The sequence below is a fragment of the Synchiropus splendidus genome, chromosome 19 (assembly GCF_027744825.2).
Source record: "Synchiropus splendidus isolate RoL2022-P1 chromosome 19, RoL_Sspl_1.0, whole genome shotgun sequence".
NCBI classification, from domain to species: domain Eukaryota; kingdom Metazoa; phylum Chordata; class Actinopteri; order Syngnathiformes; family Callionymidae; genus Synchiropus; species Synchiropus splendidus.
Window position 1 is genome coordinate 6,032,186 of NC_071352.1, and position 25,538 is coordinate 6,057,723.

General features: G+C 43.7%; 6 protein-coding genes and 1 non-coding gene across 12 annotated transcripts in view; 3 read left to right on the forward strand and 4 right to left on the reverse strand.

Moving 5' to 3' along the window:
* Nucleotides 1–3,458, forward strand: part of sdr42e2 (short chain dehydrogenase/reductase family 42E, member 2) — a 26,595-nt gene extending 23,137 nt beyond the window's left edge. For all 3 annotated transcript variants that reach the window (XM_053852716.1, XM_053852715.1, XM_053852714.1), the window contains exons 9-13: nucleotides 797–934; nucleotides 1,007–1,072; nucleotides 1,377–1,440; nucleotides 1,537–1,610; nucleotides 2,956–3,458. In XM_053852716.1, the coding sequence (XP_053708691.1) occupies nucleotides 797–934; nucleotides 1,007–1,072; nucleotides 1,377–1,440; nucleotides 1,537–1,610; nucleotides 2,956–3,204 (591 nt within the window). In that variant the 3' untranslated portion in view covers nucleotides 3,205–3,458. The remainder of the gene's footprint in view (nucleotides 1–796; nucleotides 935–1,006; nucleotides 1,073–1,376; nucleotides 1,441–1,536; nucleotides 1,611–2,955) is intronic.
* A 103-nt stretch (nucleotides 3,459–3,561) lies between these two features.
* Nucleotides 3,562–3,643, reverse strand: trnal-uag (transfer RNA leucine (anticodon UAG)). Its single transcript has one exon. It is a non-coding gene; the product is annotated as a tRNA-Leu (tRNA).
* Nucleotides 3,644–4,516: 873 nt separating this feature from the next.
* cdr2a (cerebellar degeneration-related protein 2a) lies at nucleotides 4,517–9,455 on the reverse strand. Its single transcript, XM_053852106.1, has 7 exons — nucleotides 9,277–9,455; nucleotides 8,379–8,491; nucleotides 7,534–7,682; nucleotides 7,302–7,478; nucleotides 6,009–6,299; nucleotides 5,482–5,737; nucleotides 4,517–5,419 (listed from the first exon to the last, which is right to left on the reverse strand). Exons 1-7 carry the CDS (start codon nucleotides 9,353–9,355, stop codon nucleotides 5,147–5,149), a joined length of 1,338 nt encoding a protein of 445 aa, XP_053708081.1. The 5' UTR covers nucleotides 9,356–9,455; the 3' UTR covers nucleotides 4,517–5,146.
* A 295-nt stretch (nucleotides 9,456–9,750) lies between these two features.
* On the forward strand, nucleotides 9,751–14,475 carry mfsd13al (major facilitator superfamily domain containing 13a-like). Of its 2 annotated transcripts, XR_008413218.1 has the most exons (8): nucleotides 9,751–10,156; nucleotides 10,307–10,621; nucleotides 10,683–11,111; nucleotides 11,337–11,491; nucleotides 11,963–12,046; nucleotides 12,373–12,516; nucleotides 12,798–14,185; nucleotides 14,278–14,475. XR_008413218.1 is itself a non-coding variant. In XM_053851839.1 (7 exons), exons 1-7 carry the CDS (start codon nucleotides 9,953–9,955, stop codon nucleotides 12,937–12,939), a joined length of 1,473 nt encoding a protein of 490 aa, XP_053707814.1. In that variant the 5' UTR covers nucleotides 9,751–9,952; the 3' UTR covers nucleotides 12,940–14,475. The 2 variants fall into 2 exon arrangements, 1 of the variants encoding a protein (XP_053707814.1); XM_053851839.1 differs by having other exon boundaries at nucleotides 12,798–14,475.
* si:ch211-139g16.8 (uncharacterized) lies at nucleotides 13,350–15,067 on the reverse strand. Of its 2 annotated transcripts, none has more exons than XM_053851841.1 (6): nucleotides 14,660–15,067; nucleotides 14,265–14,591; nucleotides 14,100–14,197; nucleotides 14,001–14,036; nucleotides 13,822–13,917; nucleotides 13,350–13,757 (listed from the first exon to the last, which is right to left on the reverse strand). In XM_053851841.1, the coding sequence occupies exons 1-6, from the start codon at nucleotides 14,709–14,711 to the stop codon at nucleotides 13,704–13,706; spliced, it is 663 nt and encodes a 220-aa protein (XP_053707816.1). In that variant the 5' UTR covers nucleotides 14,712–15,067; the 3' UTR covers nucleotides 13,350–13,703. The 2 variants fall into 2 exon arrangements, with proteins under 2 accessions (XP_053707816.1, XP_053707815.1); XM_053851840.1 differs by having other exon boundaries at nucleotides 13,355–13,757; nucleotides 14,001–14,039.
* Nucleotides 15,068–15,504: 437 nt separating this feature from the next.
* Nucleotides 15,505–19,296, forward strand: kdelr2a (KDEL endoplasmic reticulum protein retention receptor 2a). The gene is made up of 5 exons (XM_053851663.1): nucleotides 15,505–15,794; nucleotides 17,228–17,328; nucleotides 17,397–17,555; nucleotides 17,636–17,888; nucleotides 18,289–19,296. Exons 1-5 carry the CDS (start codon nucleotides 15,704–15,706, stop codon nucleotides 18,321–18,323), a joined length of 639 nt encoding a protein of 212 aa, XP_053707638.1. The 5' UTR covers nucleotides 15,505–15,703; the 3' UTR covers nucleotides 18,324–19,296.
* Nucleotides 19,297–19,306: 10 nt separating this feature from the next.
* On the reverse strand, nucleotides 19,307–20,449 carry LOC128750978 (lipid droplet assembly factor 1-like). 2 transcript variants are annotated; one of them, XM_053851665.1, is made up of 5 exons: nucleotides 20,422–20,449; nucleotides 20,248–20,330; nucleotides 20,018–20,186; nucleotides 19,810–19,955; nucleotides 19,307–19,664 (listed from the first exon to the last, which is right to left on the reverse strand). In XM_053851665.1, the coding sequence occupies exons 2-5, from the start codon at nucleotides 20,311–20,313 to the stop codon at nucleotides 19,629–19,631; spliced, it is 417 nt and encodes a 138-aa protein (XP_053707640.1). In that variant the 5' UTR covers nucleotides 20,314–20,330; nucleotides 20,422–20,449; the 3' UTR covers nucleotides 19,307–19,628. The 2 variants fall into 2 exon arrangements, with proteins under 2 accessions (XP_053707640.1, XP_053707639.1); XM_053851664.1 differs by lacking the exon at nucleotides 20,422–20,449 and having other exon boundaries at nucleotides 20,248–20,407.
* Nucleotides 20,450–25,538: the final 5,089 nt, after the last annotated feature.

The window sequence follows — 25,538 nt, forward strand, 5'->3', positions numbered from 1 at the left end:
TTCTTCCAGTGTTTCCTCTGCACTGTGCAGAGTCAGTTAAGCAGCTAAATGTTCTGTTCTAATGTGATCTGCTTTCCAACTTTCTTCATTTAAGATGATTTTCCCTTTTACTTTTCTGAGTCTGAATAAGCTTTATGAATTAAGATTTTCATTTAAGGATAAAAAAATATATTCATATATTTAAAAAATAGTATCGCATACTGTGGATATTTAATCCAGAAGCTAAGTGTGTTGAAATTCCTTTGCAGAGGAAATGATCTGAACATATTAAGTTATGCTACATTTCTATTAATTCACACAAAAAAAAAATATTAATCACAAATGCACTTCAAAGAGCCAAATAAATTAATTCCCAACAGTTTCATCTATGATGCATCGCAATCATATGAATCGTTTAACAGGTTCCTCAGATATTAATGGATTTATGGAACCTTCAAATCTTGTGCAGTGGACTTTGGCTTTGTCGTACGCTGCTATCTTTACATGCCGCATACTTTCAACCCCTAGAGGTTGCCTGGCAACAGCAATTTGGCTGATATTTTAGATATTCTGGAGTGAGGAAATGTATTAGTGGCACTCTCAAAAGAAGAGGGTGTGGTGAGACACGTGTGCAAAGACTTGCTGAAGGGGAGGAAATCAGAGCTACTAAGACAATAACAAACACTTTCACTTTTAAGCTAAAAGTGACTTGTTGAGATCAAAAGGCTTGTTTCATGTTTAATGTTGCAGTTTTATGTTTACTTTTATTTGTTTATTTTGCACGTCCGAGCTACATATTTTGGAGTCTCATTTCCAGGTGAATGTGGAGCGTCGACTGTTCAGCTTCAGGTTTGGGGACGAGCGTTCCCGGATGAACTGGGTCCATGTGGACAACCTGATTCTGGCCCACACGCTGGCCGCTCAGGCTCTGACACCCAAGAGGAGCTGTGTCGCCGTGAGTGCCCCGTTTCTGAACCCGGAATCCTCAGACGTGAAGAATATTCAACCTGTTCTTCTTTGTTTGCAGAGTGGGCAAGTTTATTTTATCAACGATGGGATTTCAGTGAACCTCTTTGAGTGGTTGACGCCCTTGGTGAGTCGAAGGCCGCGGGATTCACATTTAGCTGCATAGCAGAATTGCAGAAGTATATATATATATATATATATATATATATATATATATATATATATATATATATATATATATATATATATATATACATATGTATATTTCTTCTTTTTTTTTTTAATCATGTAAATGCTGGTTAGTTTTCTCCATGCTTGTTTGTTTATGATACATAATGGTCAATTAATAGAATTCATAGAGGTTAAGTCAATGTTGTTATTATGTAATAAACCGTTATGTAAAAATACAAATTTTTATTTTTTTGTTGCAGTTTGAGAAGCTCGGTTACAGCAGGCCGATGATAAACCTGCCCTTTTCTCTCGTATACTCAGCAGGTTCGCCCTTTTTTTCACAACTCACTCACTTTCTTAATTTAAATTTTTCAAAATTCCAACTCGTGTCATTGACAGAAAAACATTTTTGCGTTGCAGCTGTCTTTGTCGAGTATTTACACATCGTCCTGAGACCTATCGTGGAGGTGCCGCTGCTGTTCACCTCAAGTGAGGTAACGTTGTTTCCTGTTTCTACAGTATTATTGTGATAATGTTGGATTATATTACACTGCCCCCTGCTGCGTTTTGACTCTCGTTCAAACCTGACTGTTTAATGTCAACTTATTACACAAAATATTCCTGTGATTATATTAGAGTTTGTCCCCAAACGTGATGCTTTCAGTGACTTCTCTGGTTGTGCAAATTTGGGATTCAGTGGAACAGTTCCAGCCTTGTGTGATGTGTAAAAAAGAACCATTGTTTGATGAAGAAACACACATTGACACATTTTTTTCCCAGTAGCAGATAAATTACCATCATGTGGGGTGAAAAACTGTCACCTTGTATGATACATATTTTTTTTCTCAGTGGCTGCAGATGAATGTTCAGCATCTCTGGTGATTCTCGGTGAACCTGAATGAACTGCAGGCGATGTATTATTGAGCGTGATGACGCAACGTCACCGTGTTGAAAGTTGCAGCGTGTGTGTGTGTGTGTGAGGCTCTAATTGAAAGTGTGCGCTTCAGATGCAGGGATATAGTTTCCTGCTGAGCAGCAGATTCTCGCTTAAGTTGCCACCACAACAGTCCGTGAAGGCAGACTCTTCATCAGGTGGTGTATTTCCTACCCCCTGCCCCTCCTTCTGTCTCCTGCCCTCATGAATAATGAACTCATCCGAAAATATTAACCATGTCTGAAGAGTCATGTAGCAACAGTAGGACCCTATTTAAGGTCGCTCCACTCTTGACTGAAGGAGGAGAAGGTGTCCATCTTGAGGATCTGCTGCCCGTTGCTTCCTCATCAAAGTCTCATGAGGGCGAAACCAAAGCTGAGCCTGTGGGCTTCCACCCTGAGCGCCGTCTGTCAGGCCGCCACTGACCGGAGGATCAATGGTTACCTTCTGAATAACTCATAAGCTGCTGCGCTTCAGAGGAGGAAGTTCAAGACGATAGTGACAGGAAGTGACCTCAAGGCTGGAGTGACGTTGCCGCCTCCTGAGAGCCGCTGCTTCAACGTGTCCCTCTCTGCTGTTGTAAACAGTAAATTTTCAGCGTTTGCTGCTGAATATTGCTGTCATTAGTGTCTGGCAGCGATCAACAGAATGTTCCCAAACAAACAGTCTGTTGCATCCTGAGCTGCTCTTTCTGTTCATTAACCTTTTGTACGTGATTTTAAATCGGTAAATGCGCTGGAATCGTTCAAATGACACACTCATATAATTTGATCTTCATTCGGGGCAACAAAATGACTATTATTTCCATGCAAGTGTTGTCAAACAGCCTGACCACAGACAAGACTCAAATCACTTGGTTACAGTAAAATACATCCAGAAGTCTTGATCCTCTGACTCTTTCTCAGGTGAGAAACATCGCAGTCAGCCACACGTTCAAGATAGACAAGGCCCGGCGGGAGCTGGGCTACGCCCCCAAGCCCTTCAGCCTGGCTGACTCAGTGGAGCAGTGCCTGAAAACCCGACCTCCTCCATCCAGCGCTCCTCACGTCATGTGCGCCTGGACCCATCATCTGCCCGGTCACCTGCGACTGCTGCTGGTGCTGGGCCTGGGCCTGATGCTGCTGATGCTGTGCTGCCTTCTCCGCCAGGACTAGAGCTCTGATGGACGAGAGCAACAGAAAAGTGTGCGGTTTCGTTGATACAGAAGGATTTCTGCCAGCTCCGACACAAAAGTATTAAACCTGAGTTGTGTGAATGTTGTGAATTTTCCAAAAGTTGTATGTTGCCTTGATTCCAGTCGTGTAAAAACATCCTAGTCTCCATATTCAAATTCTCAGTGACTGCATGCCTCCATCTTTGTGTGTGACCTGATGGAACTATAAAATTAAATCACAGTCATTTTATACGTATTTACAGATTAAATGAAGATTTATTTAACACTTGCAAGTCTCTTATTTATTAATCAAATCGTTAAAAAAATGCACAGACTCAGATGATGAGGAAAAAGTATTTGGCAGCGGTGGGATTCGAACCCACGCCATCGAAATGACTGGAGCCTAAATCCAGCGCCTTAGACCACTCGGCCACGCTACCCACGATGCAACGGTGCAGTCAAAAGGCGATATATCGTTAATCGTTATGACGACTGTAAAATATTACGGCATTGTATGATTGAGTACTATTACGACGACACACAGAAGGTAAACGAGCATATTGTACTAACGCATACTTTGTGCTTTCGTTTTTAAAAATAAGGGCGTATCATACCAGTGCTGCCGGCTCGCCCCACAGAGGGCGCCATTGCCCCGTTAAAGAAGGGAACGTTGGCACTGAAATGTGATAATTGAACTTAGTTACCTAGAAGTTTTCGGTTTAAAATGCAACGCACCTTGTTCTTTAACTACTAATTTGTGGGCACGAAATACTAATTCGAAGGAACGAAATACTGATAAAATAATACCAATACTATCCGCTGCGGTTAAAACGTGCACTTGTGCCGACGGTTGAACAAAGTAAAGAACGGGAATGTGGAACAGTAAATGGCTTTGTTATTTGGTTTGATATCACGGATAAATGAAATGCACTAGAGACATACCCCGGACGCGAACCCGCGACTTCGTGAATCCCGGGATGCGCTTTAATCGCAATACGAAAGCGAATTCACGTGACCTGAATTTAGTATTTCGTGCGCACGTTTTACTTATTTCGTGGCCACGATTTATTTGTTTTGCCATGTCAGGTTATTACATTAGACTGTATATTTTGTCCATCGTTATTTATGTATGTAATAAGGAATTCCCCTAAAATCATACATGTATTTATATCACTTTCCTGGCCATGACAATTATGGAGCGTTTTAAATGTCAATAAATGTCAAATAACTCGCAGTTCATTGATGCTAATAAACTAGCTTGTTATGAAAGTTGAAAAAAAAAAACAATTGTCAGAGAGAAATTGTGTGATTAAGTTTACTCAAGCAGGTACATTTCTCTTTCTGCATCAGCAGCAAATACAATAAACTGGCAGCAATGTCCATAGAGCACCATGTATTTGAAAAGCCACATATTACAAGCACAATACAATTCCTGATTCGACTTTTCTGCTTATTATACAGTTTCACAGCACATTACAATGTTATGACTGTCTTATTCGACACATAGTTTTCCTTTTAATTACTGAAAATCAAGAAGTTGTGTTTTGTAACACTTTGCACTGACAATAAATACAAATATTAAATACTCTTTTCTAGCCTATCAAAAATAAATATTTGTTCCAAAGTGCGGATCAGTTATGTGCCCGACAGGTTGTTCAGAGACCTTCAGTTCCACATTCACAAACCAAACTGTTGAGCTGTTTAAGGTAACCGACCCACCGTTTGACATCTCATCCTCTTACAGCATTCCTGCATTTACATAACTCATAAAAATGCATTTATGAAATTCTCTCCCTCACAAGGTCAGAGGTCAAACACTGAGTCTTAATACTTGAGTTAAATACAAAAATCATCTGGACGCTGCGTTGTAACACGAGAGGCAGGGACTGAGCTTCAGTTATAGGGACGGTAGGAGCAGTGCAGAGAGACAAAAGCAAGAGACGTCAGATGGAATCTTTCGTCTGTGTTTTGCGTCTGTTTTCACGCAGATCCTCTTTGGTCTTCTGGATGCAGGTGAAGATCTCCTGGAAGAGAACTTTGTACTCCGGCTGCTGGACGTCTTCCAGAGCCATCGCCACGTCAGGAAATGCGGCAGAATCCGAGAGCCGGCGTCGGGCCTGGGCGACGGTAGACGGAATGCAGGAAGTCTGAATGGACTTGTGGGTCAGACCCGTCGAGGCCAGCTGGCATCGCTGCAGGAGCTCCTCGTATTTCACCTGAAAAACAAAAGGAAAATCAGTTCTGAGCCTGATGAAGCTTTTTGAGACTCTCCGAGCACCTGCAGGGCGGCGTACTGGGCGTCCACCTCGGTGAACAGCGAGATGCCCCTCTGCTTCACCACCTCCGCCCGCCGGATGCACGTCCTCTCATGACCTCGGCGGAGGTCGCTGGCGGCTCTCAGGAGGCCATCGCTGTTACATCTCTGTCGATGGACTCTACTATCGGCCATTTCCTCTGTCGCGCTCGGGTCGGGATCTGACCTCTCCTCGGAGGTGAAGAACACTGTGTCGGGCAACAGCATCGGCCCAGGTTTCCTGACATGACAGAGGGAAATATTGAGTCGCTCTCTGTAATATTTTGGGGTCAAATCACATGATATATGTTCCATAATGCACTGCAACAGTTGATGGTATTCTATGGATTGAAGAGCCAAAAATTTGTATTCATTTTTAAGAGAAAAAGGAGGTTAAATTAGCTTTTTGTTTCATTCAAACGTTGTCAGAATGGTTCGGATTTAAAGTAAATTCTAAGGCAGGAATCACGACTAAATGATGACAATAATCCATGGACACAAACAGTGGTTACCTGTTCTCACAGTCTGCCCGCCACAGCAGCCTCAGCTGCTCCACCTCCTCCTCCAGCTCCTTCTGCCTGGCCCGGCAGCCGGCCAGCTGGTCCAGACGATGCTCCAGACCTTGATTCTCCTTCACCGTCAGCTCGCACTCGCGCTCCGCAGCCTCCCTGCGTCTTCTCTCTGCCGTGATCTGGGTCTGAAGAGACCGGATGGAGCTCTGCAGGGCCGCGTGCTCCTCCTCCGGACTCGGGGGTCGAGTCCTGCCGAAAGGCAACCAAAGCCGACCGTCCTCAGACAGACGCCTGAAGCAAGAATGATCCTGAGTTAAATCCAAATAGATTGAAGCAAAAACCAAAGACGAAAGGCGCAGGGAAACATTCAAATATCATTCTTCAGTTCTAATCCATAGTAATCCAGCAAATATGTTTTACACAACAAATCCTTCCCAGGATCACAATTTAGCTTCGGCTCAAAACAGAAGCTCATTTGTCTTCCAGTTACACAACACGCCATATCATTATGACCACCTGCACCACGGTGGTTCCTCATTTACAACAGTGAAGACAGTTGCTGACCCCTGAACTTCACTTTTTAAATCTTTTTTTTAATCATCTATGAATAACTAAACTGCTGAGGATTTTGGGGAAGTCGAGGCATGTCTTCCTCTATTTCAGACAACAATTTGAGAGGCTTATAATAACCTGCCGTACTGAGCAAACTTGAAAAATTATACAATTATTGTGGTATATTTCAATGAAAATAATAATAATAGTAAAAAGTTTCATATTTTACTTGCAACAGCAGCAGCTGAACTAACAATACTTTATGAGGATACATATTGCATACATGATTATAAGCATTATTAAAATTTATGCATTTTAAGGGGGGTCAATGTACATTTTGATTCCTTCCAAATATACGTTTTTTTTTACATGTATATAGTAAAAGGCTCTATCCACGTTTGAGCCTGAAACAATGGGGTCAAAATACAAATAAATAACGGTGGATATACATCTCAATTTCATTTACTAATCTGAATTATTCATTTTCATCAGCGAGACACTGGCCCTATTGAAAACGCCTGGTCTAAAGTCTGCCCGCACACACTGTCCTGACCTACAATTGATTTAATAGCTTGTCGACATCATGTCTCCTGGATTACATCTAATAATCCCATCAGACTTCAATCTCTGATGAAGTCAGCGGAGCGTGGGCTCAGACAGAGAAGCTCTGGATAGTGGAGAAGAGCAATAACAGGCGGCATGATGTAACTTCCTGTCAGAGAAGAGGCATTTCCTGTCTACCTGTCGTCATGTAGGTCATAGAGCTCTCGCAGGCAGGAAACGCTCTGGGCTCCGAGGCTGCGTCGCTGCTCTGCCAGGTCTCTTTTGTTCCTCTCAGCCTGTGCGGTTTTCAGCCCGTCCACTTGGCTCTGCAGATCCTCCATGTGAGTTTGGAGGCCTTCAATCGTCTCTGTGAGACTGTGAACAAGGATTTAGTGAGGCGACAATGGCGCTTGGAAAACGGTCAGCAGACCTGTGGATCCTCTGCTGGGCCAGGCGGTTGTCCTGCACCAGGCGGTGGTTTCCCTTCTCCAGGTCACGAGCTGCCAGGTCCAGTTGCTCGTAAACTTTGGCGTGCTGGTCGTTCATCTGACGCAGCAGCTCCACCTGCTTGGACAAATACTGGAGCAGGAGAGAGTGGAACGTGAAAATACAGGACCAAATACTGCGATGCTTGTTCTGCTGACACAGAGTTTCACACACACTCCTGTTTCAGAGGGCCAACTGAAGGTTGAGCAAGCAGGGATTAGTATATCGAGCCCAATAAATCCTCCAGCATCAGGCACTGTAAGGTGCTTAACAATTCACACTCAGATCGACACATGGTTCAGCCAAGTAGAATAACTAACTATGAGTTCTAAATCTACTTGAGAAGTGAGAATAACTGCTCTCGACTTAAACCTCAGAATTCTCACTTGAAAATCTTTTTTTTTCTCTTCACTGGCCCTAATCCTCTTCCGTAAAACACAGACAAACAAAAATATCTTTCACAGTCTGCTACTTGCAGTGAGTGGGACACCCTGGAAAGGTCAGCAGAGACAAGACACTGTAGCAAGACAGTCACTCTCACACTCTATGGCCAACTATGTCCTCAAATAACCTTTGGACTGGGCTTTATTGGGTGACAGTGAAACCATCTCATCTGTTGGCAACCGCTTTACTACAACCACGAACCAGCTGCCACCTGGACTCCGCGCGAGAGACTCTTTAGGTCAGTGGAAGGATTGGCTTTTACTCCATCCAATTACACCAATTCATCGCGACACCCCAGCAGCTCTGCGGCGATATATCTTCTCGATCAAGCCTCGGAGTTGTCACCTCGATCTCCTGCAGCTGCTCGTGGTTGGTGGAGTACATCTGCTGCAGGGCCTGCTCCAGCTCATGGTTCCGCTCCAGGAGCGTTTTCCCGAGCTCCGCTGCCAAGTGCAGATCTGCCGGGACATTGTCAAACACGTAAACACAGGATGCCTGGGATGCTTGAGTCAGATGCCAGGAAAGAAAGACCTCAAACAAAATGATTTAAATTCAAGTCCTAACAAGGTGGGGTCTTGTTGTCTTCAGTCCAGTAGCATGTGACTGTTTCTTGACAACCCTGCAGCCATTTGGTAGACAACACAAACCCATTTCCAACGGCGGAAAACCACACCACACCTCTGACTGAATCCTCTGGACAAAGCCCTGCCTAACTAATTACTCCACTTTGGTGGTGTTTGGTTGTGAAAAGGAGTGGCAGAGGAGCAACTATGATCAGAGACTGACGTCTAACCCAACAATAGTCTGCCCTACAGCACCTATTCACAACCCTTCTTCATCTATCCAACCAATGAAAAGCTTAAGAACATGAATTCATACAAACCGATACATTAAATTAAAACATGAGTAAAGTAGTAATAACAAAACCTTGCGACTTAAATTGAACAAATATCAATTTTAAACGACTAAAAATGTATACATGGAACACTAGAAGATGAAAAACAAACATAAGCCTGAGGACATACAGCTCAAGCTACAATCCCATGACCGAAGTAAATCCGACACTTTATCAAGTACGTGAACGCATCCGATGAAGATGCATCGCTAAATCTCAGGAGTAGAAATAAAACAGTTAGTGGTGTCGTTGGTGAACGTCATATATTCTCTTGAGAGAACCTGTTGTCACACAGAAACAGCTGACCGGGCGTCGGGGTGTGGGAGCCCAGAAGCGCAACTCTCTCACCGTGTTCCAGGTCCTGAGCTTTGTACCAAGACTCTCCATCCTTGTCAAACTCCTCTTCCAAAATCACATCTGTGAGCATGATCGAGCAGATGTAGGCAAACACCTGTCAAACAGGTGTTCGGCTGCTGGCGTTCGAGTCCACTTCACCGCCCTGAGCAGACAAACTCACATCCTCCCGCTGTTTGACGGCAGCAACGTGGCAAACAAATCCCCTAACATCCGGTAGGTGGCTCTTCTCAACGAAAGCTACATTCTCGTTCTTATAGTTATTTTAAATGGCGAAAGTAATCAGTTTGCACTTCATAATTTATTATAAACGAATTTAGCAAAAAAAATATTTTTTAAATATAAATAAGTTCGTTCACTTCCGGCATATCAAACCAAGGCGTGTTGTAAACCAATCAGACAGTGGCCAGAACAACAAAGAACCAATCGGATGTTCTGTTTGTGTTTAGGCACCGCCCACTAGGAAGACAAGCACACACTGTCAACTTCATTACCAAAACCTGAATTACATGCTCCAAATCTGATGGTTTCGGGTGCCATGACACCTGCTCCGAAGAAAACGAACATATTCATAGTCTCCCTTTTGATTATTGATTTCGCATCGAGGTTCGGAGCGACTGGAATATTTCGTTTTTTTGGACTGACTTGAACACGGAACAGCCGAACTGCCATGGAAGAAAGACAGGGTTTCACTGTTAGCCGCAGAACAAAAGCAGGAAGGTGCCTTTCCAACATGGGTGTGAATCCGGCGGCTGCAGGTTATGCCATGACCACTCTGGGGGCCAGTATGATTAACAACATATTCAGCTTCTACTACGTCAAACTGTTTCTAAACAACTACAAGATATCCGAGGGAGCATTCCACCAATCACAAGTGAGTATGTGTCATCCATTCACAAGCTCAGGTTGTGGGGGCAGCAGCTGATATAGAGAGACCCAGAGAGACCCTCCTCATGTTTTTGCTACATCTTTCTCCCACATGATTCAAAACAGTTTTATTTACATGCCTCTTGTATCGACGCAGGTGGTCTACATGGTGTGGAACGCAGTCAACGACCCGCTCTTTGGCTACCTGCAGGACAACTCCAAGGTCCCGTGCTGCTCTCAGCGCCGTCTTTCCATCCTGTACGGAGCTCCTCTCTACTCCTTGTCCTTCCTCATCGCCTGGTTCCCATGGCGAGCGTACGCAGCTGGAGACTGGCTGAGTGGTCTGCATTTGATGGTGGCACTTTGCGCCTTCGACGGCTTGCTCACGTTTGTACTGCTGGCCCAGTGCGCCTTGTTTGCTGAGATTTCCAGCCAGCATCAGAACCGCTTGAGACTTGTGAAGTACAGCCAGGTGAGACAGTCATCTCCATGTCTTGCGTGCCATGTTCCTGAGTTGCTGTTTGATTTTCCAGGTTGCCTCACTGCTGGGTTCCTCGAGTGTCCTCTTCTGTGGGGTGTTTTCTCAAAACATGGAAGACTTCGGGGCGTTCCAAACCTTCACTGTAGTGGTAGCTGTCCTGAGCTGCGGCTGCATGCTCTACACCGGCCTCCACAGCGAGAGCCGCTTCGACGGCAAAGGTCCCGACCCTGACGTGACTGGATCTCCTGATCAGTCGGACCAGACGTCTGCCGTGTCTGTCTCAATGTTGAAAACCATGACGTGCCAAATTGTGACCAACAGAGACTTCCAGCACTTTGTCATCATGAACTTCTTCCAAGTTTTTATGTTGGCTTTTTTCAATAACTTCACCATGATATTTGCCGAACACCTGATACCTCCAGATGTTCTTCCATCCGTGGCCAGGAGCATCATGTATGGAGCTGGATTCATCTGTCCGCAGGTGTGGTGCCGGTTCTTTTGCTCTCTCAAAACGCCTTGAATTGTTTAGCAAAACTGCTTCTTAAGCTGTCAAGCAAGTTTACATGGCAACATTCTACCTGCCTTTGCACACGCCTATCTCACTGAGTAAGCAGTAATTGTTAACAAGCAAATGAGACAGTTCAACTGAAAGTGCATGGAAATGTACTTTACTGCTGTGAATGATTGTTCTGTGCTTCTCTTTCAGTTGTTAGTGTTGAGCTGTGAGCGACTGCTTCACGGTGCTGGTTACTACAGAATCATTCTCTTCACGTTCTACTTGGAAGCTGGCATGGCTGTGTTTATGTTGGCACTTGGCCCAAACCACTACTTCTTCCTGGCTTTCTTCCTCACCATCAACATGTGAGAAATCATTTACTCTGCCTCCCTCTACACCTTAAACACAGACAGTTTTGATGGCGTTGGTTAACTGAATGACCTAATACGATCTGGGTCTGATCTGTTTGTATTCACGATTAGGTTTGGTTACTTCCGGTCACGTTGAGACCCCATTCTTCAGCCGGAAATGTTGACTTTTAAAAACACGATACACAACCGAATCGCTGAAATAAGTCAGTATTCATGCGTCTATTTTGGCAAAATGTGGATTCACTGACATTTTCTGTTCCGTTGTTGACGGAGCCCTGTTACGCTACTTCTCCCTGCTGTCCGGTTGTCCTCATTGCACTCGGAAAATAGTTAACACAAATTAAAACGATATAGTTCATGTGGTGTAATGTGCTGTCCCAGTTCCTTTCTAGTTTAATATGCAAATTATGACCTTAATATAGAGCATCTTTTGATCGGAGCTGATGACTCTCCTCTTGACTGCAGGGTTATAATCCAAGCCACGTTCAGTCTCTTTAACCTTCCGTTGGCCGACATCATCGACATGGACATGCAGAAGTACAAACGCAGGTGAACCGCATTTTATTTCTTCATTTCTTACACAAACTTAAATATGCGTCTGTGATTCAACAAAGATGTCAACTTATGTGGATGTGCAAATGACGTCGCGCTTCATTCAGAACCATTGTGTTGCATATGTAAAATGGCTTCCCAGCAAATTCCGCGATTTGTTTTGAATTGATGGCAAAAATTATGATTCATATTCATATTAGATGCCAAGACTTTAATCACATGAGAGTGAAATAAACATTAGTTTGGAAATAGAAACTAATAGACTAATCTGGTTAATCGTAGAATGTCAAGACTTGTTTTTCTTTCCATCTTTACTTTGGCAGTTCTCCTCTGTCCTCCATGGTCTTCGGGACAAACGCACTGTTCACCAAACCAGCTCAGTCTCTGGCCCCGATGTTGGTTCTGAACATTCTCAACCAGTACGGATACGAGCAGCTGAAATCTAAAGCGACGGGGTCAAGTCCAGGGTAACTTTTTTAAACTATTATCTTGTTTCTCACAATATTTTTGCGTTTCACTGTTGCACAAAAGCAGAATAGATTATATCCCAGTAAGTTACGTTTCTAAATGACAATGTTAAAATGCTCTTTAAGATGAATAATTTTTACATCTGACATTACTGGTCATTTTTTTATATCAGTAGCTGTAGTTCGATTCCCACCTGAGACAGTCACATGTTCTGGTGTAAACTTCATTCCTGTGGTGACCCTGGGTTGTGCATTGTTTTTTCATGCTGCTGTTTCCCCAGCGTCTCGGAGGGTCTCCACAGCATCATGTTCTACCTGGTGTGTCTGGTCCCCTTGTGCGTGGCTGCTCTGCAACTTCTGGCCTGGAGGCCCTTTTCCATCCGCAACAGTCACACGGTGGACTCCAAGTACATTGACAGCTAGTACCGAGCTTGTCAGACGGTCAATATTAACTCTCTCAAATCCAATGATGATGATTGTATTGTTGGATGCAAATTTATATTTTAAAAAATCAAGGGTTTTGATCTGCTATGAAATTCAACCGGGAGATGTATAATATATTGTGTATATATTATTTATACAAGGGGGTTCTTTGTTAATTTAACATTCCATTATAGCGTGGTTACAGGTTTTTACAGTTTCTGATGACGAAGTGCCTGGATCATGATTTTTATTTTTATATCGCTGACGGCTGATGGAAGCTCACGAATGAGACCTCATGAATGTGAGCGCCGGCCTCTAGTGGTGGGGTTTTGTATGACATCAACCGTGAATAAATCGTGTTTTTTATTATTTATTTTTATTCGATTGAATCCTGATTTATTATAGTACAGACGTTTTTTTTTTTCTTGCCGAGCAACAAAACAGCACACTTCATGAGGATTTAAATGATTTATTTCACTCCAAATTATGTAAGCACTTTGAGAACCTCTGTTCCAAACCACTACCTCTTTCTAGTGGGAACCAATACAAGAAAGTCTCGCAGTCATCACATTTTAATTTGCGCTGTGTGACTGCTGCGGTTGGTTTCATTAAAATATATGAGAGATCATACTCTAGTGTGAGTGGTGTAACTTACATCCTTGGCCATATATATGTGTTTTTTTTTTAATTTTTATTCTTAAATAGTAATTCTTGATGTCCATTTCTTTAGAGATACTCTGGGAACTGCTCTGTCGTTCGTGGTATTAAATATTTTCGTAGGTGTTATCGACCGATGTGTTGCAGTGGGAAGTTGGGACCTGTAACAAGTGAAATATAGCATCACTCATTTGAAATGTCCCAGGGAAATGGTGCAATTATTACCTCAACGTGTCTCTGGTTGCTATTGCTGCGCACCGTCTTTCTGCTGTACATCTCCTGCAGCACCTCACGGAAGGCCATTTTTCTTGTTGAGTTTTTCTGTGTGTACAACAATAGTCTTGTTAAAAGCTTTTTATTTGGGATTAAAACACGTTGTATCATTTAGTGGCTTTTTGACTCACCTTCCCTCCAGGTTTGCTGGTGTCAAACTTGCAGCCCTGCTGTTGAAAAAGTTCAGAAGTCATCACGCTGTAATTGTAGCCTCAGCCAGTCGGAGTTACCTTCTTGAGGATGATGAGCGTCACAACGGCGAGACTGTAGACAAGCATGAGGGCCAGCAGTACCCACAGCAGGATATAACTGACAGGTGTGATGTTATCTGAAAGATGAGCATTATTCTAAAACACCCCTGGAGTGTGTCTGTCTCCTCAAATCTCAGCCCTCACCTTTTACCACCAGGATGGAACCTGTGCCGACATACTGCGCTCCAGACTTTGCACCCCCTCTCTCTAGCGCAGCGCAGTGATAGATCCCACTGTCGTTGGCGTTTGTGGATTTGATGATCAAAGAGGATCCACTGAAGGTGAACCTCGGGTCATGCTTGTTGCTCAGAAGGAAATGACTGTCCTCTTTGAAAATAAACCATTGGAAATCTAAGTCCGAGGTGAAGCAGTTTTCCTTGACTTTACACGTCAGGTTGGCGTCGTGCCCCGTCTTCTTCCAGATGGGAGTCGGTCGTTGAAAAATGCAGTTTTCTGCTTGAGTCACGCTTTCTGGTGAAGACAAAAACAAGGCTGTTTTTCACCTCCACCTGTTTGATGGAGAAGCGAGGCCACCTTACCTGTGAGTGACAGGCGTGTCAGCAGGAGCGCTAGCCAAAACCACGAGGCCATAACTTCAGCTTGACTAGCTGGAGAGTGATGGCGAGTGCTGTCATGCGAGTGGACAAATCGCACTTCCTCCTTTTCTCTTTTCCTGCTTGCTTCAATAAAAATACTCAATTTCCTCAGCGCTAACAGGAGGGCCTCAGAAACCCCACGAAACGTCACCTAACTTATGACAAAGTTTACAACTGTTACATGGCTTTACTTGACTTGTTCTGACAAATTCTGCATCTTGTAACACTTCGGAAACCTTGTTGTCATTCATGATCACAAACATCATCTACGGTAGCTGTAGAAATGCACTGTGACCCCTTATGTATGCACTTAATATTGCATTATAGATTAGACTGTAATGTGAAATAGTAAACAAGATTATATTTGGTGTACCCCTATATATATATATATATATATATATATATATATATATATATATATATATATAGAGAGAGAGAGAGAGAGAGAGAGATTTTCTAAGCTCTTTTGTATCACTTTTCTGCACTTTTTTTCATTTATTGTGATATGTTTTGTACAGAGCATGTTACAAACAGAATTTCCCTTGGGATTAATAAAGTTTTTCTGATACTGATTTCTGATAAGCGGGAAAACTGCACTACTTTTACTAGCCACGAACATGATAGGAGCAGCTCCGGTGCTTTGATCGATAAGGGATTAAATATTAAGGTGACTGAGGAGAATCATTGACTCCAGTGGGAGAATCTGAGCTCATGTCGTTCCACCCAGTGTCACGTCTCACCCGAGGCGGGTCATTCCTCACTGCGACGTTGTTTTGCGTCCAATCACGACCTGGCTGGGTGGCTTGGCCACGCCCCCTTCCACGTCGACCTGTCCTCTCGCCATATTTCCAAAGCCGTGGACTTCTCCGGCCGGTTTGCCCCCAAAACTTCAGCAGGACTTTCGTCGCGGGAACACCATCAGGGTGAAGAGCGCTCGAAGAGGATCGTCTTGTGTCTCTGCAGAGCTTTGCAAGTCCTCCATCCGCCATGAACGTCTTCCGGCTGACAGGAGACCTCTCGCATCTGGCTGCGATCATCATCCTGCTGCTGAAAATATGGAAAAGCAGGTCGTGTTCAGGTAAACCATCGCCTCCACGCCACTATACACGCCTTTGCTTAGTTTTACTGCTTCATAACAGCACGCGATGTTGTTAAAGTTGCAGGCGATGATCCAGTTAGCTTCGAGCTAACGACGCTCCACTCATTCATTCATTTAACAAAAACGCATTAAACAGAAACAGTCAATAACAATAAAACGTTTTAGTTCAGCGGAACAGGTGCACGTTATTTACTGAGGTAAATAATTGAATCTGATGTAAGTAACTGCAGTATATGGAAGCTTGACTGCGTTAGCACGTAGTCTGGTGTTAGTTTTGGTTGCCGTTTAGCCACATTGCTCTTTTATTAGCAAATTAAAAGATGCATAAGCACAAATCGTCGTATTTCGAACGCGCAGTAACTATTTGAGACCCTGTTCGGGCCATTTAATGTTCGGGGCTCGATTCTTGTGGTCTGGCTTCTGACGTGGCGTTGCAGGAGATGCTACGGAAGTTAGCTCACATGCTAGAACGCGACGTTTGTGTTTAAAGTCCTCAAACTTCACCCGCGAAACGCACTTATTGATGCATTTAACGTTTAAGTGTTGTGCAGTGACCTCTGCACATTGCACCGCTGCTGTTTGTCGTTTCAGTGTAACGCTAGTGGTTGTTTTTTTTTTGTCTCGAGGCTACACACAAGTCAGCGCCTGTGCTAAACACGTTCCCAAGAAGATGCTCAAAACACGCAGACTGGCTTCAAATCCGTTTTCATGATGACAAATATATTATTTTATAGTTTATTCTACGATTATGCTTAAATTTTGATTTCTCAGACCTCGAATCCCCCTCCTTTATATCCAATAGTTTACTTTATTTACAACACTTCTTATTTTTAATTCAGCACACAATAGCTGTTTGTATATACCTACCTCATGTGTAGCTGCGTTTACCTGCTCCCTTTTATTCTTCACAAGGATTTCACCTGGTATAGTCTATAAAGTTCCCTGCACAAAAATGAGCACAGATAAAGAGACTGAACCTCTCAAAGAGACACGTCGAGTGGTGATGACAAATGATGAAGTCAACAAATGATGTGGAAGCAAACAGAGGCTCCTGTTGCTTAAGGATCTGCAGGTCTGGACAAAGCTGAATTTCTCATCTCTGTTGCCCTTTTAGTACCAGGAAGTAAATACTGTTGACTATACCATGTTACTTTAATGTCATGATCATGTGTTGTGATCGTGTGCATTTCCTTGTTGAGGTTGATGGAGGAGTTTTATAAAACAATATGGATCAGAACAATTTCACTTACAGAGTTGTTTATAAATCAGAAGTTACATGGGAAAAGAACATTTGTGTCCATATGGTGTTGTTAATAGGAATCTAAATAAATGTCTCCAATACATTTTAGGGCCACTTTCCTCCACATGGTGTCACTCTCTGACTGAAAAGCTATGGTGGTGTTGTGTTTTAGGTATCTCAGGAAAGAGCCAAATCCTTTTTGCTCTGGTCTTCACCACTCGCTACTTGGATCTGCTCAGTTCATTCATCTCTCTGTACAACACGTGCATGAAGGTAAGACGTCACTTTCCGCTCTCACAAGCTGCTGTTTCTGTGGGGAACTAATTTGTGGCGTTGAACAGGTGATCTACATCGGATGTGCATACGCTACCGTTTACCTGATCTACGCCAAGTTCAGGGCCACATACGACGGCAATCATGACAGTTTCAGAGTGGAGTTCCTGATCGTCCCTGTGGGGGGGCTGTCTGTCCTCATCAACCATGACTTTTCCATCCTGGAGGTAGCGCCGTCTTATCACTCACACCTCTCCGTTTGGATTCAAAGGGAAATGATGTAAAATGGTGTATCTTCTCTCCCCAGATCCTGTGGACGTTCTCCATCTACCTGGAGTCGGTGGCCATTCTGCCTCAGCTCTTCATGATCAGCAAAACCGGCGAGGCTGAGACCATTACCACCCACTACCTGTTCTGCCTGGGCCTTTACCGGGCGCTTTATCTCTTCAATTGGATCTGGCGTTTCTACTTCGAGGGCTTCTTCGACCTGATCGCCATCGTGGCAGGCATCGTCCAGACCGTCCTCTACTGCGACTTCTTCTACCTTTACGTCACTAAAGGTAGGTCCACCAGCCAACGTGCCAGCGCACGGTAGAAGACGCCGGAGTCGAGTGTCGTGACCCACTGAAGGAACAAAGTAGTCTTTGCTGTGCAAGGCGAAGGTCAGCTGAGACCGATGAGAGCATTTCGGAGTCTGACTTTTCCCCCGGTTGTTATGTATTTGAAACACATTTTTCCCTGTTTTACTAATGTTTCCCAGTCAAGCCTGTGATGTCATTACGTGGAAGTCAATAAAGAAAGGTTGTATTCGCCGTAAAGTGGAAAACCTCAACACCACAGTGTAGAAATTGAACCCTGATAAACTCGTGCCTCGGTTCCTTGAAGGCAGCCAGTGAGCTACGTGAGCCGCTTCAATGTTTCGACTTCACTTAACCGAACTCCTGTCTGACCTTCTTGCAGTGTTGAAAGGGAAGAAGCTGAGCCTCCCGGCATAAACTTCTGTAAGGAACCGGCGCCTTCCTGCAGACTCGGGGTGGGGGGGCGGTGGAGATAACAGCGTGGAATCTCAAGTCCTCACCGAAGAGACCTCCTGAGCCAGAAGAGCCGACCAAAGAGGGACAAACACTAGAGTTGTTGATGGAACTGGTCGATGCCAACCAACACCAGAGAGAAACCAAGATCATCCCAGAACCAACGCTGGACGGACGAGTCCCAGCATCTTGCCTTAAACTTTGTTTCATCACTGTTTAAATAGGAGAACAGTTTCTTTTGTTTGTTTTTTTTTTACATGTGAGGAGTTTTATCACAGTCAGTTTTACCAGATGCTAACTTGTCTGACCTGGTGGAGAAATGCACAAATGTATAAAAGAGAAACCGAGTGCCTGATGAGGATGACATCCACTTTTCACAGTATTTTTTTTCTCTTTTTTTACTCTTCCTTCCTTTTTATTAAGTTCATTTTTTGTGTTACTGTGCTGTATTAAAGTACCACCACCTAGAAACATCCAGTAGAAGCCAACATGCATCCATATGGTTTTCTCTGTTGTGATTTAGCTCGGTTAGCAAGCAATAATTTGTCGCCAAATATTGACCGTTATTTTAGTACAGTGATTATTTGCCCGGTTTTCCTAGTCTTCTGGGTAAAAAAAAAATCTGATATGTGTTGAAGATTTTTTCTTTTTGGATCAGCTACTCAATTGAATGTTCAGTTCTGGACAAGGCTTAAGACCTTCCTTTATTAGTTGTGATATTTTGCTGAAGTCTTAAAACATGATCCAGACTGTATATAGACACACATCCAGTGACTTCAGGTGATGAATGTTGGGTATTCTTTTTCCTTTTTAATCTGAAACCTCATTTTTTTCCCCCCCAAGTCGCCATTCCTCAAGATTTACTTCAAATTTCTGCCATTATTTTTGCATGACATCACCTGCATTAAAGATTTTATGAGAATAATCGACTCGTTTGAGATCATTTTTGCATCATAGACAAAAAGCATTTATTGAACCACATAGCGAACACAGACACTGACGTGGATTTGTGCAAAACTCTTTGCCTTCCAGCATCTTTCAGACGCACATTGCTGATTATCATTGGTCTGTAGCAGGAAGACCACAGACACACACTGCAGCAGTCAAGTGAGTTTGGCATGAAGCTCTTTGCCTTCTAAACATTTATAAAGCATTAAAATGCCAGTCAGTGGCAGTGTTTTCTAGTACAAATCTGAAGTATAAATATGGATAGGTAACATTAGTAGTGTGCTTCTTCTGATTTAAGTCCAGATTGTTCGGGACCCAGGGTCAGTTCTTGGTGACACTGTCCTCCTCCTGGACTTCCTGGTTTGGTTGAAAATAGAAGGAGAAACAAGTGGATGGTCAAATAAAAAGTCTTCTTGGATACAGTCTTTTTTGCTGACCTCAGAAAAAAAACTGGAGGAAGGACTGAATGCAAGGGTTGGAACTTTGACTTAAATGTACTTACAGGAGCCGAGTGAGGATAAAAGTAGGTGAGAATGTTGGAGATGGTGAAGTAAGACACTGTGACCATCACTGACGTCATCACGGAGAAGACCGCGAGCCCGGACAGGACAGAGAGGAGCGTCACTCCCACCCCGAACAACAGCACCACTGATGGAGATTTATATGAGCGTTAAAAAAAAGCGTTTTTTTATTGACGTTACCATTCTCACCTTGGAAGAAAACAAACCCCACGAAGGAGATGAGGATGGAGACGCAGGCGAAAACGAGGAAGAGTCCGACAGGCAGCGCAGACAGGACGCTGAAGAGCAGCACGGCCAGGGCGACGGACGGGTGGCGGGTCATGTACTGACCCACCCGGGTGTTCAGGAGCTGTGAAACCTGTTGGACAGACAGATTGCAGAAGGCGGAACCATGATCGAGAGCCAACTCACTATGTTACCCTGGGGTCGCTGCTCAGGGTCACCCAACTCTCCTTCAGCTGCTCAGACACACCGCTGGACTCCATCGCCGCTCAGAGCGAACCTGGTACCGGGAGAAAAGAGGAGTTGGAAAGTCGTCTCATAGTTCTGCTGTCACACACCCTGCAGCTGAACCCACACTCCTCCTCTCCCACCTCATGTGACTCCTCCTGTCGGTTGTCGGGATCCAAAGAAGGAACTTGTTTAACGCTGTTACTGCCATCTGCTGTCCAGTTGATGTAGTGCCGTTTATAACGTGGCATTTATACATGGATAGAGGTGAAACGACACACACACACACACACACACACACACACACACACACACACACACACACACACACACACACACACACACACACACACACACACACACACACACACACACATTTAATTTATTTATTTGTCCAGAACACAAAACAGCTCGATAGAGAACAAATATTTTAAATATATAAATACGTCTTGTGCTGCGGACTGACAGTCCCATTTCAGTGTGAATAATGACTTGTCTTGGAAGACACTCTCTGCAGTGATGACACGGTGAATTCACCTGGTTTGGGGTCGTTTATGAAGTAGAACAGGATAGAAAAATACATAATTTAAATCCAATTAAGAGCAACACTGGAAAGTTATTCAATAAATGGCAACCTCTACCTCCAACTCCCCATTGTTTTCCAATTTTAAAATGTATTATCTTTTTTTTTAAAAATTAATATTAATTTTATTTTATTGTCGCTGTAATATGTGTATATGTGTGTGTGCATCCTATTTTAGTTAAAAAATAAACCCTGGAAGAATGACTTGTTAACATTGTTTTTGTTTGTATCTCTTTGTATTTTTGTCCTTCAATCACCCGAGTGAAGTGTTTTTTAGTATTGAATTGTGAATTGTAACATGTCATGTCTTCTAATAAAAAAAATGAAAAAATAAATAAAATACATAATTCAGAATAGATGATGATTTTATAGCTACCTTCTAAACTACCTTCTCCCCTTTCCACCTCTTCCTCCAACTTAAAAAAAATGCATATTATATTTATATTTCTAATGTTATGTATTATCATTGTCATTATTATTTTTTATTGTATTTATTATATTTTATTGTTGTGGTAGTATGTGTTCTATTTTAGTAATAAATAAATAAAAATTCATTTTTTTTTTTTTTTTTTTAAATAAAACATGGTAGAGTGACTTGTTAACAGGGTTTTTTTTTGTCCTTCAATTACCCGAGTGAAGTGTTTTTAGTATTGAATTGTGAATTGTAACATGTGATAAAAATATATTAAAAAAGAAAAGAAAATACATAATTCAGAAGAGATGACGATTGTGCACCTTCGGGCCAAGACACACACACACACACACACAAAAAATCCAATGTCATTTAGTTTGTTGATTTATACATCAAAAGTTGCATCAAGTAAATGCGGTCCAATGACTGACCCCTGAGGTGCACCTCTTCTGGCTTTATTGGGGTTGAACCACTTGATAAGACCCTGGCATTTTGCCTGAAGTGTCGGCCTCCAGAGATCCTGCAGGGGACGACATCAGCTCCAGTTAAGTGACAATGAAAGGACTACTGAAGACCAACGACAGGATTTGGCGGCGGCTGATGGGAATGTTGAACTGCGGCGCCATCTCTGCTGATGAATCCCTCAGTCAGAGGTAGAAATGACCACAAATTAACTCGGGCCCCCAGAGTTTGGGGGAACGTTCGCAGAGTGGTAACAGCAAAGTCTTGGAAGTGCGATGTGTTTTGAACTCCAGGGTGGAGCGGCGCCCAGGGGACTGGTGATGACAGTGTTCCGGGCCCTTTATAGCCGCGGGCCATTCCAATTCATTACACTCCTCAGTATTGAGATTTGGAAAGAGGCTGCATCCATTTCTTCTGACTGCTGAACACCATGAACCCTCTGAACCAGGAGCAGTGCGACTGGAGTGTGTAACAGAAGTGAGCCCAGCATCAGGGTTTTACTGCCGCTCTCAGCGCTCTGTGTCCTGAGGTGCAGCTTTATCACTTCTCTGTTCTGGATGGGAAACACGAGGGGACACTCTGCGAGATTCATTTCTTATAGATCAAAGCAATGAACGGAACACCTTCACACGAATAAGTAATGACTTGTTATGAGGCTTGTTTTACTGTGCGCTCGGGATAAAAGGAATCCAGTAATGAGATCAGAGAGAAACGCACCTCAAGAGTCATTTAGTTTGAACTACTATGAAATGCCATCAACAGTGAAATGAGGCAGTTACTGCTCATGAGTGATCAAAGGACAATGAAGGTCAAGATGTTTTTGGGAGGTGGAGGGTGTTTGAATTTGCAGTGTTGCAGCAGAGAACCAGAGAGTGATGCGGCGGATCAGAGTTGAGTTGAGTTGATACAGTGTCCATATCTGACTTCACCACAGCGTCAGGCCTCCCTGTCCCTAGAGGGCGCACTAAATCCTATAGAAAAGAAACTGTAGTGTCTGAAAATGACTCTCCAATCCTGCTTCTCTACATCTTTAATAACTATAAATGCATTTTTTCTATGGACAAGATGACAGTGACACTCATGATGTAAAACAAGAAATATGTATTATGACAAAACAGCTTGACATACTAACTGTTCAGTGCAAGATTTTTTTTTTTTTTTTTGAGGGGGAACAATTATACAAATATGAAACAATATATTAAATAATACATTATTTGCAAAGTCAATTTGTGGAATAATGTGGAACAAAACCAATCCAGAACACAATAATAACAATAATAATTTCCACTACCGTTGAATAGTGTGTTTATTGTGAAGCACCCAAAACAGCTCATAAATATATTTTCATTTTAGAACGCAACAAATGATTGTAAGTGTATTATAAGTGTGTCAAACACAAGGCCCGGGGCCAAACCTGAGTGGAAGGTGTTGTTTATGTGGCCCACAAGAGCTCTACATGACCTCAGACACATGATTGTATTGTGACTCGTGTGTACAAGACTTGAACAGATGCAGTAAATAAGGACATGAAGTTTAATATTCTGGCCACCAACTTCTCACAGGGAAGGAAGGACCGACCTTCTGTGCTGGTCACAGCTCACTAAGCGTGTTGAGAACGTCCCTGCAGCCCAGAATGAGACGCAGGAAAAGTGCTACAAAGAAACAAAGGATTTTCCCGCCTGTGAGTGGAGGTGATGGAAGTCAACGCTCCAGATGTGTCACAGCAGATATGGTGGTGATGCTGTGGCGCTAACAGGCAGCGGAACATGTCCGGTGGCACGTGCTGCTGTGCTCCACAGATCACACCCTCTACGTGATTGATGGCCTGTCTGGAAATTCCAATTTGCATCGGCTGATTGTAAAAACTAATCACAGGCGGCGGAGGCGCGGTGACGGAGCAGGGACCCTCCCGTGGGTGCAGACGTGTCCCCCTCTGGTGTGGCCCTCCAAGTGATCTGTCGCATTATTGACGTCCATCCCCGGCTGACATGAGACAGTCAAACCCTGCCGTGACACATGACAGAATGAAAGCCAGCCGGTGCTTTCTGTTTCCAATCTTTCGGATTCGAACCCCCCCCGATTCTCTTACCTCTCCATCATCGTGCGCGCCTCCAGCTCGCGGCTCCTCTTTGAAGTCTCACAGGAGCCGGCGGCAGCTCGCAGGAGGCCGGTCTGCTCTGTGTCAAACAGGATGGCCGTCATTGTCGCAGGGCTTTGTTTAGAGCAAACGGAGGGCTTTCATGTGCCGCCGCCTGGAGATCAGGAGCTTCTGCTCATCCATCCCTGCGCCACGTCCCAGCACGCCAGGGTCAGCTCCAGCCGTCCTGCTGTCAAAGGCCAATTAGCAGAGGAGAACCAGAATGGTGCCGGTCCATCACTGGAAATTGAATTTCATCTATTGTTGCAAACAAATCAAGGATTATTATTATTATATTCATATTATTTACAAAGGAGATTTAAGTGCAGCACCTTGCTGACGTGTTTATCTCCTCTCAGCGTGTCTCGTCGTGTCACTTTGCTAACTACGGTACATTAAAGGAGCTCACATCAAAGTTGGTCGATCCCAGTGATTTACACCGGGCAGAATCCATCACGCGCTGCTCAGGCTTCATAAAAGCGGTGCAACATTTATGAGGCGTTCATTTGAATTTGTGAAGTTGGGTCAGTGAGTTTACGCTCTGAATAACAGCTGTGACAAATGAGAGTCGTGGTTGCCAACAGCGACTTCACAACAAGTTACGGTGGAGAGTTCTGGATGAATCCTGGAGTCAGGCTCAAGATACTCACCTTTTGATACAAAACTGTGGGAGACCGAATCTACTTTATCCACCATAAACACCTGAATCTGAAGCCAAGCATCCTGCGGGCCGCGTACGAGCCCTCTGTGGGCCGGATGTAGCCCCCAGCCCTCGAGTTGCAGTGAAAATATATGACAATTCCAAATGAATCTCTGCAATAGTGTTGCTTAAAAATAGCCTTAAATGTACAATAAACAGGGCTGGGACTTAAACGTGTAATTGTGTATAAACTGCACATTATACGCTGTGATGTCATAACCAAAACATCCATGTCGAAGGTTTCAATCAGATTGTTCATGCTTATGTGTACAAATTCAACCGCAATTTCATCGTTGGAGTGGAATATTTAAATGCGATTAATCGCGATTCATTATTGTCTTGATAACTGACTAAAATATCAGTTTCCAAATGCTTAAGTCTTTTATTATAGCCGTACACTCGGAGACCTATAATCTCCGTTTCCTCCCACGGGGGGAGCTCTCAATGGCCTCTGACCTGGAAGAGCCAGACCTGAGCAACTGAGCAACCAATTCACACTGGAAAACCAGACCAGTCCTTATCTGAAATTCATGTTCTGACCTATATTGAATTGCTCCTCTGCTTACATCGGTTTAGAGCTATACTGCGCTTCAGAGGGAGGAAGAAACCCTGAGAGAGGTGACAGTGAGGGACGCTCGCTTGATCATTATTTTCCACACCATTGTGTGAGGCTGACCCCGGCGAGACCCCTGGACTGAAGGAGGAGGAGAGCAGTCAAGACAGAAGATGAATAGAAGAGGCAGCAACAGAGTCTCATTAAATCTCCGTCCGTCCTTTTGTGTCGTCGTCTTCAAGTCACTGTATAGGAAGCAAGAAAAGCATCTTCCTCATTAAACCTGCTGCATTTCGCTGCATGTCAGGTGCGTCGCTCTCACCGCGATGGCGGTTGTTTTCATCCACAGCAACCTCAGCCTGGCCTGTATTCAGCAGTAGTCCAACATCACGGTGCTGTGATTTGTGAGATGA